Raw genomic sequence first — 14,459 nt, 5'->3', positions numbered from 1 at the left:
TAAACCAATATTTATGTCTTTCTTAACCAATACACAACAGTCATAAAAATTAATAAGTAAAAACAATACAAAATATCTAAAATGTATTACCACTATAGCAAATGTATTGATAGTATATGCTTTCCTAGCTTTTTCCAAATCTACTTTTACAAGTACTTGGGGAGAAAATAAAATTACAATATAATGCAATATGAAACCACATATCAAGCTTCAGTTTCACCCAAAATAAATCCTCTGCAGAAAAGAACCCCATTTATTTTCAGCACCAACAGCTAAATTATATGAAGTTACATAAAGTGTACAAAAGGTATATAAAGTTCCCCTTGAGAAAGACACTCTTATTACTAACTACTGACTAAAAGGAACAGAAGATTCTTGCCAATAATTAAAGAAAACTGATAGGCAAATCAAATGCCCGAAAAAGAAAATTAAAAAAGGCATCTTATCACTACCTCTAAAATATCCCCATTTATGAATGTTCTTGTTATATCTAGAAACCATCTGAGAGCCAGTATTAGTGGTAGAATACTGCCATGAAGATTAGATAAGACGGAGCAATTAAAAGCTTCATCACTGCAGATAAAGTCTGAGACTCTAGAAAACCAACAACGTTGCAGAATGAAAACTAAAAACTCGAAAGGAGAATCATTTTAAAAACTAAAGAGTTTTTAATTTCTTAAGTATAACACTCATGACATGAGAGGCGAGTCTGAGGGGAAATACACTTTTCCCTTCTGATGAAAATTCTATTAAGGTTAAATTTGGAAAAGGGAAAGAAACCAGAGATGTATGGAGAAAGGAAACACATCTATCTCTTCTTAATCTGTGTCAATTGAGACCACAGATTATATAAAGCTCCATAATTACACACTGGGTGGTATCCCATTTCTTGTGATATGAAAAAAAAATGATGCAGAATCATGGAGGCTCATGACTGGAAATAATTTTTATATCTGATTTTGCTTCCATACATCATCCCTGCCAAGGTGCTGTTGATTTGATTTGTGGGTGGGGAGCAAAGAACTGCCACAAGAGAACAAATTCTGCATAAGCTACTATCAGAACAAATGTACTTAAGTGCCACTGCCCTGAAAGGAAATATTCAAAAGGAAGATGGATTAGACAGGGGTCCTTTCCTAACTGAGTTTTTCACTTTATAGGGAGCTAAGATAAAACACAACCTGACTGAAGGCAAAGAAGACAAATGAATGCCACAGGAGCAATGCAAACAAAGTGCCACCCAAACACTCATCAGTCGGCAAAGATCCTTTCTGGTCAGGGCTAAAAGCAGGGCTCCTCAGGAAGACAGGATGAGTGCTGCCACCCAGAATGGCAAGAGTCCTAGGGATGAACATAGTTAACAGGCTACAATGTTGCAGGAGAAAATGTAAATCAAGCCCATTTATCCAAAAGCTCAAAGAAGGGGAGAAAGACGACTACTATATGAAAAATGCCACTTAGATACATGGGGAAACAGTTCCAAGTTTAAAGGTTACCAATCCTATTTGGTATACTTGAAAGAAACAATAGATGGTTCTTTATATGGAGTACTGCAACTGGGACTCTGTCTAAATATAAAGTTTGTACTTAGAGACACCATGTTTCAAGATCATTCCCTAAGAATCAGAAATGGCAACAAAATGAAACTAGTTTTCCCATAGGGATTACTCTTATTTTCTGTCTTATTTTCTGCTGTGTGGTGTTTTATTTAGGGTGAGAACTTTCAAGGATGCAACCCCGAATGTCTCTAAACTGGAACATTCCTACAGTCCATCAAAGACCCTTGCTACTATTTTAAGTAAACAATCCACATATCACATTTTTTTAAATGAAAAGGACAATACTCATAAGCCTCTCAATGAGGGCACTCCTAGTGAATCTCCCCATTTAAAATATCAAAGCATGATATAAACAATGTCATGTCTTTCATCAGAAGATCCATACAACTGGCTGGAAGTAGAACCCCTGGGGGAACCTTCAGGCATAGAATATAGGAAAAGCAGGAAATGGATGACCCAGAAGTTGCTAAAAAGAAAAAAAGGGGGGGAAAAAAGCACATAATAAACATAATATTCTGCTTTTTTAGAGTAAAAACAGCACAAATGATTAGGTAAAATACACAAAAATCAACTTTAAATATGCATGCCTGAGTTACTATCTCAGACTTAATTTACAGGATTAACTCTAATGTCCATGAATCCTTCCCTTTTGAAGCAGCAAAGCTAAGAATTGTCAGGTTTTCACCATGACAACCTTTATTTTTTTTTATTTATTTTTTGTTTTAAAAGAGAGAGGAGGGAGAGAGAGAGAGAATTTTTAATATTTATTTTTTAGTTCTCGGCTGACACAACATCTTTGTTTGTATGTGGTGCTGAGGATCGAACCCGGGCTGCACGCATGCCAGGCGAGCGCGCTATCGCTTGAGCCACATCCCCAGCCCCCATGACAACCTTTATGATGTGTAGAGCCTTCTGGAACTTGATGTGAGGGGTAGCAACCACAACCAGTTCAGTTCTGTTTCAGAAAGTCTCCTGACTTTCTATGCTGTGCCAGGCCTAAGGCATGTTAGGAGCACAGGGCCTGGCAGAGAGGTCAGGTTAACTCTACAAAGACCCCAAGAAATCAGTCATTTAAATCTATACTGCTGAAAAACCCATCAAAAGTAAGAATATAACACCTGTCAAACTTTTACTTACACTTCCGGCCCAAAGTTCTGGTGATACCTCTGCAAGTTTATAGTAGACATATACAGGGTCACCTTTTTTAAAATTCAAAAAACGACAATCTGGTCCCTTGAAATCTTCAAGAGCTTCACCTCGATACATTAACACTGTATATAAACATTGAAAAAAGGAAAACAAACATTAGGATTTGATTTTTCACAGTCCATATTGACTCATCAGGAAATATGAATCCCACTATGAACAAAAATCAAGTTTTTCCAGTACTCTCTGGAATCACTTTTAATTCACCTGCTCAAAGTATCTAAAATCCTTAGAGATTTTATTGCTATAAAATACAATATTCCCTGCAATTAGACAAAGGAAAAGGAAGCTTCTCTATTTTTCTCTGTGCTGAGAAATAAAAAGCAAAGTGGCTACCACCAACCATGGCTGGTTTCAGTGAAACTCTTGGTTCTTGCAGGCCTCAATTTTTTTCTGTTTCATAATCATAAAAAGCTTCATTTTGCAAATATGTAAATCCAAGTGTAGACACGGACAGGCTTAAGTATGGCTTCATGCAGAGGTAATAGGGAAGAGGTTAGAATATCCAGGAACCCCCAAGGGGTTAATTAACTTGAACTAACCGCTAAAAGACATTACCTTTAAGTGGCTGCAAGTGCTACCATTCAGCCGTAAATACTGTCACTTTCATTTGCAGCAGAGTTGCTGTCTCTGTGTTCAGGATCTGGGTAAATTACCAGGAAATGTATTTTCTCTGAGCAAATATTGTTGACTCTATTTAACATTAAGATTGTTTCAAAACATCCTCATTCGTATTTTTTTTAATAAACAAAATCAAAAGTGGGTATCCTATCTGACAAGGAACAAGTTTAACCATGAGAAAAGGTCAGGCAATACCTTCATGCTTAAAATGCAGGACTAGAAGCACAATTGATCTAGAAACTGGTAGAAGCAACATTTTTCTTTTGGTTGACCAAATATACAGTTTCTGATTTAAGACGAAATGGACAATAGATGTATGTAAAAGGCACAAAGAAATGGAAATAATACTTTTTCTAAAAGCCAATTAGCAGTAAAATACACAAGAATGTGTGTTTTATAAAAATATATGTCTGAGGAATAAACACAGATTTGGAGAGGGTAACTTGTTTTTTTTGAAACTAAAATAGTACTATTTTCAGAACTGTCAGCATCCTAATTCATATATAATTAAGAGGCCAAGTTGAAGGTGAGAGACACTTTAAGGTGGGGAATTCTCATCACAAGTGGAAATGGCAATGTTTCTCTTGTTCCCCCTTAGGTCATAGAGGATTTACAAATCAGTAATATATTAGGTGACAACATAATGCATACTATGGAGCACCTATTTAGTTCTTTTTTTTTTTTTTTTTTTTTTTTTGGAGCACTTATTTGGAAGGCACACAAGGACACCTGACATACACACCTCACTACTTCCTACAACACAACACAGACCCACCTGTTGTGTTTGGTCACATCTGTTTGGACACAGGCCATTTCTCAAGTTATGATACCCCACTGAACCTTACCAACACCATGCCTCAGTACTGAGGAAGCATCAGTGACGAGATTGTTCAGGTAGCCACGTAGGATAGCGCTCGATAGCGAAGAATAGCAAAACTGAAAGGAAATATCATGGCAGCTGCTTTGCTTTTTCTGAGTGTTTATTTACTCCAGCCTTAGGGTTACCTCTAGGAACTGCTTAACATATATTGGAGACATCTTTTTTCTTTATTGGAGTGGAACAAACAATTCAAATTATAAAATTTGTTTTTGGTAACACCAATTTAGGCATAAAGAGCTCAATGGTAAACTTCTTGGCCTTTTTAGCATGAATATTTTAAAATATGTACTGCTTACAATTTATGGACAACACAGTCATCAAGTTGCAAGGTTACTAGAAACCAAGCAGGAGGCCATAAGAAGTATTCTGGGCCAGTAAATATATAGAGGAAAGAGGTTCCAAGAACACTAGCGACTGAGTCTAAAACTGAATTGGCTTATAAAAATCTTGGAGTATTTATTATTGTTATTGCAACAAACCTCTTCATCTGAATCTGAATGGCTACATCCTCCCCACCGCCCACCTCCAATCCAGGACTGGGAAGCAATTCTGTCTGCTTCCTGCGCACAGAAGAGGCTGCAGTTCCCAGGTGGCCGGTGCAGATCCTTGGCCTCTTTCAAAAGCAAAAGATTATTGGCCCACCTGCTACCCTACCTCAAATATGAAGGGAGGCTTCTATGCACAGAAATGACAGGATTGAAGCAGAGTCAGGCCGAGACCTCGGAACACATTGCGTGCCTGGACTCAGTGCTCTTCCCAAGCCTCAACTCTAGTCCTGTTAAAAGGCAAAACCAGCCCAATCCTCAGTGCAGCAAAAGGACGAAGGGGCCAGTGAGCCTTTCCCAAGGAGCCCCACCATCAACCTGCCGCTGGGATTAGGGCTACCAAGCCCTGGAGAGCATCTGCCCTGATACCGCACCGGCCCAGGTCCCTGTGGAGGGGGCAGAAAAGCGCTCTGCTACAGCGTGGGGAGCCCCAGCGCGCGGCGCACAACCCCATCACCCACTGAGATCCTAGGTGAATCCTGGAAGGGAAGAAACTGAGAGCTGTCCCTGGGGAATCGTGTTTCCCAACCCCCGCTTCAGTCAGTAGAGAAAAATAAAACGCTGGCAACAAGTAGGAGTCAAAGCCCCCCGCAACCCGAGCAGGCTGGCCGGGTCGCCGGCAGAGCCGGAGGGGACACACGCAGGGTCCCGAGGCTCTGTCACTCCTGCCCCCCCACCCGTCATCCTGCGACCCCCTAGCCCAGCCCGCAGTGTTGGGGACCGGGGGATCGGAGCCCCATGCGGCCCCAAAGAGCCACCGCGGAGCCCCCGGGCCGCCCGCCTGCCTGCACTCACTGCTGCATTCCACGTCTGCACAGAGTTTGTGCTTCGAGAAGCGCCGGCCGGTGCTCGGGTCCGGTTGGCCCAGCGCTCGCCAGGTCGTACAGAGCATGAACAGCCAGAAGAGCAGCCCCGGCGCCGCAGCCATGTTGTGGTCACCTCGGGGAGCCGGTGACGCGGTGGAGTAGGCTGCGGCGGGCCTCGGAGGGGCGGCGCCGGAGGCGGGGCTCAGGGGGTGGGTGGGTAGCGAAGCGGGGAGGGGTGGCGCCCGGGAAGGCTTAAGCCTTTCCCGGGTGACACGTCAGCAGGGATATCTGGGGGTCGATCCACAGACTCTACTTAGAGAACACACGGAGCCGGAGCTCCCTCCTTCTCTAGTCGAGACCTTCTCCTCAACTGAAGACCTTCTCCTCTAGTCAGCTGCCTTGGCAACTAGGACTCTCCTTCTCGTCCAATCACCTGCCTTTGCTTCTGTGCCCTCACAAGCGACCCTCCGCGAGATTCTAGTCATCACCCACCCATCCCCCCCCCCCACTCCGCCAACCGGTCCTTTCTGGCTTTCCTCAACATCTCATTTCTGGTCCATCCTGAACTAGCCCACTCCACCATCACTCCCATCCCCCATTCCTGGTCTGGTACTTCCTTTTCTGAACTACCAAATCCCACCCCTGACTTGTCACAGCTAGTCTATGGTTCCAGGCTCCCTCCCCTTCAAACTCCTAGAGGTTCCTTGAAGCCCCACCCCAAGATCCCTCTGATTAGGAAAGGGGAAGGTGAATGGAACTGTGAGTGAGGGTGTAAACTGGAGACAGTGGCCTGCTTTATTTTTAAAGGTGGGGACAGGTGGGGGCAGAGAGATGGACATTAGTCTTTGGGCTAAGACCTTGAGATTCTTATCTTTATCCATAAGGGAAGAAATCATTTAATTCAACAGCATATTTTTAACTTTCATTTTGTGCTACCATTCATGCCAGACGCTGGACAAAGCCCTAGCATGGTGTGGGAGTGGATGAAAATCAAAAGACAAGATATCTGGTCCTGGTCCGAAAAAGTCCACAACTTAGTGGGAACCAACTGACAAAACCGATTGTCAGAGAAGAAAGCTAGTAGCTAACATTTCTTGAACGCTTTCTTTACGTCCAGTTGTTATTCTGAAGGTTTTATACATATCAATTCATTTAATTTTCATAACAATAGTACCTTACAGTAGTAGTAGGTCCTATTCCAATCCTTATTTTAGAGTAAATTGAGGCAGTCACACATCCAGTGAGTAATGGAGCTCAAGGAGTAGACTCAAGCCCAAGGAGTAGACTCCTTTTCATCACAACCTATCAACTAACAAGCAATTGTACTTTCTGACAAGAGGAGCAAAATCTGATTTAAATCATAATATAGCTGAATTACTGATATGTACAGTTAAGGAGGGGAAAGGGACAAGCTAGCCAGCCCAAGGAAGAGTGTCTGCAATGCTCCCATCCTGGGTGGAGCCATTCTCATTTGTCTGTGACCAAGGGCTTGTTACTATAGTCTCTGCTAAGGTTATTCATCAACCTCCAACAATGAATCCATCAGTTGTTTCCCCAAATTAACTGAATCTTTACAACTTAGAGAAAAGAATGTAGTCCACCATGTTCGTAATGTTAAATAAAAAAAACGATGGAAAAAAAGGTGTGCACAAACATTTGTCTACAGGGGCCATTAGAGGTCCCTGTTGGTCCAGTGTACTTCTGCGCTTTCTGGAGAACCAGTGGATCATACAGAGAAACTGTCTGAGTCATTCTTCATTTCTTTTCTACCATGTATTTATTATGTTATAAAATGTATCTAGTAGGCATCTCTAACAACATGTTGAAAACTGAACTCATTTTTCTCTCAAAATCTGCTTTCAGTCTTCCCTATCTCAGAAATAAGAATGACAATTTAATTCCCATTATCCAGGTGCTCAAAGCCCAAAACTTACAAACCATCTTTGATCTCTTTTCTCTCACATTCCAACTCCAGTCCATTAGACAATATTATGTCTTTATTTTTATAATTTTATTGAGATATAGTTGACCTACAATAAATTGCACGTTTAAGGTGTACGATTTGATAAGTTTTGACATGAATATACCCATGAGACTATCACCAAAATCAAAAGAGTATTTCATCCTTCTTTGTAATCCCTCCCCTCTCCTTTTCTGGGCTGTCTCCAAACATCTCCTGTCATTATAGATTGTTTTGCATTTTCTAGAATTTGATATAAATTATACAGCATTTTATTTATTTTTCTGACTTCCTTCTTTCCAAATAAGCATTTGAAACATGCCCAGAATCTGACCACTCCTCTGCATCTGCTAAGCCAATATACAGGCCAAACCCACATCATAAGTCACCTGAATGATTCCCATAGCCTTCTTCTGTCCTTGCTTCTGCCCTCATTTTCCCCAATATCTATTGTCCTGATGGCAACTAGAGTGATATTCTTAAATATAAATTTGATTGTGTCTCTCTGCTCAAAATCTTCCTATAGCTTCCTATTTCCAAATAAAAGGCAATGACTTTAGCTAGGCCTGGTCGTACTCATCTGTAATCCCAGCAGCTCAGGAGGCTGTCAGGAGGATCCTGAGTTCAAAGCCAGCCTCAGAAATGTAGTGAGTCCCTAAGCAACTCAGGGAGACCCTATCTCTAAATAAAATATTTTAAAAAGGACTGTGGTGTTGCTCAGTGTTTAAGTGCCCCTGGGGGTTCAATATCTGGTATCAGGAAAAAAAAAAAAAAGGAAAAAAAGCCATGACTTTATTATGGACTGCCCTGCCTTATTATGGACTGTTCTTATTCAATGTGACTCCCCTCATCCTTTTCTCTCCATTTCCTAACATTCTTCTCTTGTCTGTTAGTTCCATTTAAATACACCAATCCCACCCCTGCTTCAGAGCATTTACACTTGCAACTTTGCCTCAACCTTAACTCCCCAAATCATCTGACTAGCTAACTACCCCCTCACTTTATCATGTCTCTGTAACAGTGGCATTTCATGTGATAAAGGCCTTCCCTGGCCATCCTACACAAAATAGAGCCTCTTGCCATGACTATCAAGCCCATTACCCTGCCTTTCTTTCTCTTCAGACTTGCCTTACCACTTTAGACTTCTCTTACCACTTGCCTTACATTTGTTTATCTACTTGACTACTCTGACCCAACCTCAAACACAATTTCCAACACAAGCAGGAAATTAGTTGTTTTGTTCACTACTGTTACATCAGTGACTAGGGAAATGCCTAGAATGTATGAGAGCGTTAACAAATGATTTGTTGGATAAACTCATGGGTCTAATGATATTATAAATATACTACACTATTAACCTAAACACATATATTAACTATTAAGCCCCCATATATAAATTGTACTGAGAGGAAATAAGCTATGAGAACAAGGCATTTAAGGTCCACCTCTCAGCAGCATGCATCCTCAACTCCAGGAATGTACCCCTGAAATGTGTTTGTTGTTGAATAAAAACATACTTGTGTGGAGAGTAGTTGTTTGGTTACATGATACTGGAATATTTAAGTAGATCTTCTAAAACTAGTTTTAATTTTTTCTTATTTTTCTTATTATAGAATATGGTATGTTGTAGAATTTTTCTTATTATAGAATAGAAATTAATAATTCATTGGTGGAAAAATCAGAATAGCAAAATGATCTAATTGCATATTATCTTCTTGATATTTACTTTGACTCATAATCAGATATACTTTTATATGCATAGTCAGTGCTTCCAGTTACTGAAGAACTAGCTGCTTAGTTTGTAAAGTTTTCAATATTTCGATTTATCAGTATTATTTTTTAAACTTATTGCCTTTAAGACATATTAACTAGTCTGGTGGATAATGAGAAGAAAATTTCTCAACTGGCCACAAAAAGGTAGTGGTAGTTCTTTCTACCAGGATACATACAATTAGTGGATGAATCAGCATTCACTTTTACTCATAGCATTTAAATATGTGGCATTGATGTTTAACATGATGTTTAATATAAGGTTATATTAAAAACCTTCAAAAAAGGAACAGGATAGAATGTGGTGGTGATTGTTGGCATGGAGATAAATAATCTCAAGTGCATTATTCTTTAATACCTCAAAGGGAATTCTTACGGGGTAAGGGTTGAGTAATTGTTAAAGGGAAATGTGGCCAGTTTGGGTGGAGGGGACATAAACTTCTAAGATATGAAGGGTTCCTAATGTCAGAGTACAATCTAAATGAGACAAGAAAAACATATCTGAAACAAATAATTGGCAGCATAATAACATATACCATTGGAAATTTGTGAAGGCACTTGCCTAGGAGCATTCAGTAGGCCCAACGCTGCTGTTACCAGGAAGAACCTCATCTATTGTAAATGATGGGCCAGAGAACAGTGTTAAACATTTATGGAAGACTAAATCTCTCCAAGAGGGGCAACAGATTTACCCTCGCATATGAAACATTGGAAAAAAAGTGGACAAAATACAAACAGTTCTCAGATATTAGATAATAAGCAGCATAAGAGTGACCTCTAAGATAAAGTTAAGCATGAGAGATGAGTGCTAGGATTATCCCAATTTACTCCCTGGAAAGAATTTTTCAGGCCACATTCAGAGAAGGGAAACTCAAATAGAAAATCTCCTGAGTTGAAGAGATGGATTTTAAAGTCTGAAGAGACCGATGCAGCTAGAAGTCCCAGAGCAGAATAAAGGAGAGAGTAGAGAACTGCAGAGGGAGGGAGAGTGTGTACATGCACTAGCTCTCTAGACATCTATGGAGGGTTCCCCTGAAGTCTGTGGCTATGTAACAATGGGCACACATGTAAGGCCAGAGAAAGAACCTTCAGAAAGGAACAGAATGGAAGGTGGTGGTGATTATTGGCATGGAGATCAATGTTTGTAATCACCAGCTAGAATGGAAAATCTATAATAAAAGGGCATCAAGTAACATAGTCAGTAAAAGGGAAAAATTAGCCCAAGATTGAAGGTAACTCCTGTCTAGCAGAATCTTAAAAAGATAAAAATGTTTCCAAGATAGTTCAGAAAAAAAGCTGTACACAGCTCAAGAATATTTAAAAGAATACAAAATATGTTTCCAAGATAGTTCAGCAAAAAGCTGTACACAGCTCAATAATATTTAAAAGAATACAAAATATCCAGTACTCAACAAGGTAAATTCACAATGTTTGGAATCCAATAAAAATGTATGAGGCATGCAAAGAGGTAGGAAAATATAACCCATGTTGAAAAGAAAATTAATAGAAATGATCATTAATTACACTGTGATAGAGTTATTATACAAGGACATTAATACAGTTGTACACCATATGTTCAAGATGCTATAAAAAAGCATAGCATGTGAAGGAGAAAAAAGAAGATATAAAAATGTCTGAATTAGATAAAACAGATAAAATTAGGTAAAATCAGATAAAACAATGGCTAAGGTGAAAATTACACTGAATGAGATTAACAGCAGATTCGACATTGAAGAAGTCAATATCAGCAAACTGAATATGCAGTGATAAAGACTCCAAAATCAAACACGGAGAAAGAGACTGAACTGAACAGAGCCATCAGTATGCACAGCTTCAACCAGTCCAATATATATGTTATGGTAGTTCCTAAAAGAGGTGGGAAAAACACATTTGAAGAAATAATAAATAAAAATGTTCTATATCTGATGAACACTCAGATTCAAAAAGCTCAATGAATAAGAAAAATGAGAAAGATGACACAAATATACACTAAATGCTTAAAACCAGTGCTAAGAAAAAAATTGAAAAGCATCTACAGAAAACAGATACCATTATGTACAAAGGAGTGAAAGTAAAATGTCAAAATCCATTCAAGAACCATGCAAACCAGAAAACAGTACATCAACATTTTCAAGTTCTGAAAGAAAAAAACACTGACATCCTAGAATTGCATTCCAAATGAAAATATATTTCAAAATGATGTAGTCTTTAATGCAAAAGAATTAAGTTAAACCCTACCCCACATAAAAAATTACCTCAAAATGGACCACAGATATAAATGTAAGAACTCAAAATGGACAACACATATATATGTAAGAACCAAAACTAAATGTAAGAAAGCATAGGTAAATCTTGGAGTAGACAATGACTTTGTAGTTAAGACACCAAAGGCCCAAGCACCAAAAGAAAAAAATAATAAAGTAATGAACTTCATCAAATTTAAAACTTTTAAAGGCTACCATCGAAGAAAGTGAAAACACAATCATAGAAGAAAATATTTACAATTCATGTAGTTAGAATATAACTACCTAGAATATACAAGCAATCCTTATTGTTCAATATGAAAAGACAAATGGCAAGAAATTAGAATAGACATTTCTCCAAAGAAAATATGCAAAAGCATCCTTAAGTGGAATTTAAACAAGTATCTTTTCCTTAAATCCATGGAAGATGGAGGTTTAGGCTGGGCATGACCAGTAGGGCTGAGGCACTCCCCACAATTAAAAAGTCATGTCGAAGTGTACTGTACTAATGGAAGTGAGTCATATACAAGGCAAGGTCTTCTGCCAGCATCTACTGTTTGTCTAGCCCTGACAAATATTATTCCACTTTCAACTGTACAAAGAAAGAAACTCAAACATCTGAAATTGCCACTAATATATGGCATGTATATGAGTTCCTGTTTCTGGTTCTGCCTAATTTACCTTGGCATTCTTTTCACGGAGGTCAAATATTTGGTGTGTTGAAATAAATGCAGAACAGATATTGGGGACTTGTGGCCTGCACATCTCAATTTCCACAGTGCACTGTTGGGCTTTATCCATTTAGTTTTCAGAAATATAAATTACTTCCTTACCAGAACAACAGCAGAAGTAAGGAATATAGCCAAAAGGATTGTAGTAAGAGTCAGAAGTCTAATTGTGTGACTATAGGCAAATCATTAACTTTTCTGAGTCTCAGATATTTCATCTATACAAATATGGGTCAAAGTTAAAATTTTATAATTCATTTTTAAAGAAGAAAATGAGATAATATATGAAAGATTGCCCATTTATGTGGTTTAAATAATTAAACAGCAAAATCCTGGCGGTTACAGCCAATATAGACAATTGACAAAGCAACAAAAGTTTTGGCAATGAATGCTTTCATCACTAAGGAGACATTTTTAGATAGTACCTACTCTGGAAACTGTTCTCTTCTCACTGAAACAAAGTAAGGCTGATAACATCCTCCCTAAGTGTGCTTGGAAGATCACAAGCACCTCTTGGAGGAGACAGGGAGAGTGGAGGAGAAAATATGTTCTTCGGGATAACATATGTCTACCAGAGCATACACTGAAGCAAAGCAAACCCTCCTGAATCTTCAGCATTTTAACTGATGCATGCAGTATAAAATTAGAAACAGGACCATAAACACTATTATAAAGACTATAGTCAGTGGGGGACACTCAACAAACATATATGGGAAAATAAGTTCTCTGCGATTAGTATGAAAGCTCAGTCTTACCCAAATCCACATGAAATTTGAAATGGTTTGGAATACATAAGAGGATCAGTGAATGACATCAAACCCAAATGATGAAAGAGAGAATCTGAACATGATCTTTCTCTTATTTCTCACTGATCCCTTAGAACCACCAATAGAAATATAATATTAACTCTACATGTAAATAAAATTTTCTAGAAGTCATATTTTAAAAAGTAAGACAGATGAGCTTCATTTAATAATACATTTTACATAATTCAATATATTCAAAATGTCATCCTTTTAACTTGTAATCAAAATAAAAATATAACTGTTATTTTACATTCTTCATAATAAGTCTTTGATATCTGACTTATGGCACATCTCAGTTCAAACTGGGCACATTTAAAGACAGTCGCAGCATAAGAAAGTAGAGATTGTAAATTAACACTAGGCCATATCATATACTTGCACTTATTTTAAAGAAAAGCCAAGTTTAATAGTATGTTTTAGGTTTTAAAATATTTTTGGCCAACCTCTCTTGGTACTTACGCAGAAGTGAGAAAAGATGATTGAAGGTATCTCAACATCCCTCTTTTTTTTTTTTTTTTCACTCAGAGGTTAAGATTTCTGTTGCAATAGCTAGGGATTGCATTGTCATTTCAGATGAATCTCAAGTCTGTAATCAAAAAATGTAAGTCATCATTAGGTTCCTACACTTGTCATTCTTTTATTATTTTTCATTGTTATCTTAAATATATTTACTTCTTGACAAACATAAAGAAATAAAGAATTATATTTAAATGGATAATAAAACAATTTGACTGCATAAAATCCCTTTTCGTTTTAGGTAGACCTACTGGTACAAACAAATCACCTGGGCGGTCTATTTTTCTTTGGTAACAGGGATTGAACTCAAGGGCTCTAGACCACTGAGTCACTTCTCCAGCCCTATTTTGTATTTTATTTAGAGATAAGGTCTCACTGAATTGTTTAGGGCCTTACTTTTGCTGAGGCTGGCTTTGAATTCAGGATTCTCCTGCCTCAGCCTCCAGAGCCACTGGGATTACAGGCATGCAGCACTGCACCCGGCACCTGCTCTGTTCTCTTACTTAACTGCAACTGTGTTTTCCTTGGTAGATTACTTCTTTGCACCAGGGTTTCTTGATAGAACTCTATTGGTACTTTGGTTTGGACTATTCCTACTAGCTGAAGGTTATATACTATCTATGGGCCTGGCCAAAAAATGTTAGTAGTTTCCTCAGTCATGGTGAAACAACAACAAAATGCCCCCAGGCATTTCTAAACTTCTCTTGATAAGACTAGTATCACTCTCCCAGTTTGGGAGTCACTACTTGAAACGTTAGTTAAACTCTGATCATTTAACAAAGCACCTTTAGTTGTAAGTATCCTATATTTTGTAGTTTG

General features: G+C 38.6%; 1 protein-coding gene across 2 annotated transcripts in view; it reads right to left on the bottom strand.

Annotated features, from left to right (window-relative positions):
• Mia3 (MIA SH3 domain ER export factor 3) overlaps positions 1-5,975 on the bottom strand; it is a 50,573-nt gene extending 44,598 nt beyond the window's left edge. The window contains exons 1-2 of one of the 2 annotated variants that reach the window (XM_078022860.1): positions 5,607-5,975; positions 2,697-2,830 (exon numbers count right to left, since the gene is read on the bottom strand). In XM_078022860.1, the coding sequence (XP_077878986.1) occupies positions 2,697-2,830; positions 5,607-5,739 (267 nt within the window). In that variant the 5' untranslated portion in view covers positions 5,740-5,975. The remainder of the gene's footprint in view (positions 1-2,696; positions 2,831-5,606) is intronic. The other variant, XM_078022859.1, reaches the window with a different exon arrangement.
• Positions 5,976-14,459: the final 8,484 nt, after the last annotated feature.

The sequence above is a fragment of the Ictidomys tridecemlineatus genome, chromosome 10, assembly GCF_052094955.1.
Source record: "Ictidomys tridecemlineatus isolate mIctTri1 chromosome 10, mIctTri1.hap1, whole genome shotgun sequence".
Taxonomy (NCBI): Eukaryota; Metazoa; Chordata; class Mammalia; order Rodentia; family Sciuridae; genus Ictidomys; species Ictidomys tridecemlineatus.
Note: the sequence above shows the minus strand (reverse complement) of the source record. Positions and strands in the feature narration are given on the sequence as shown.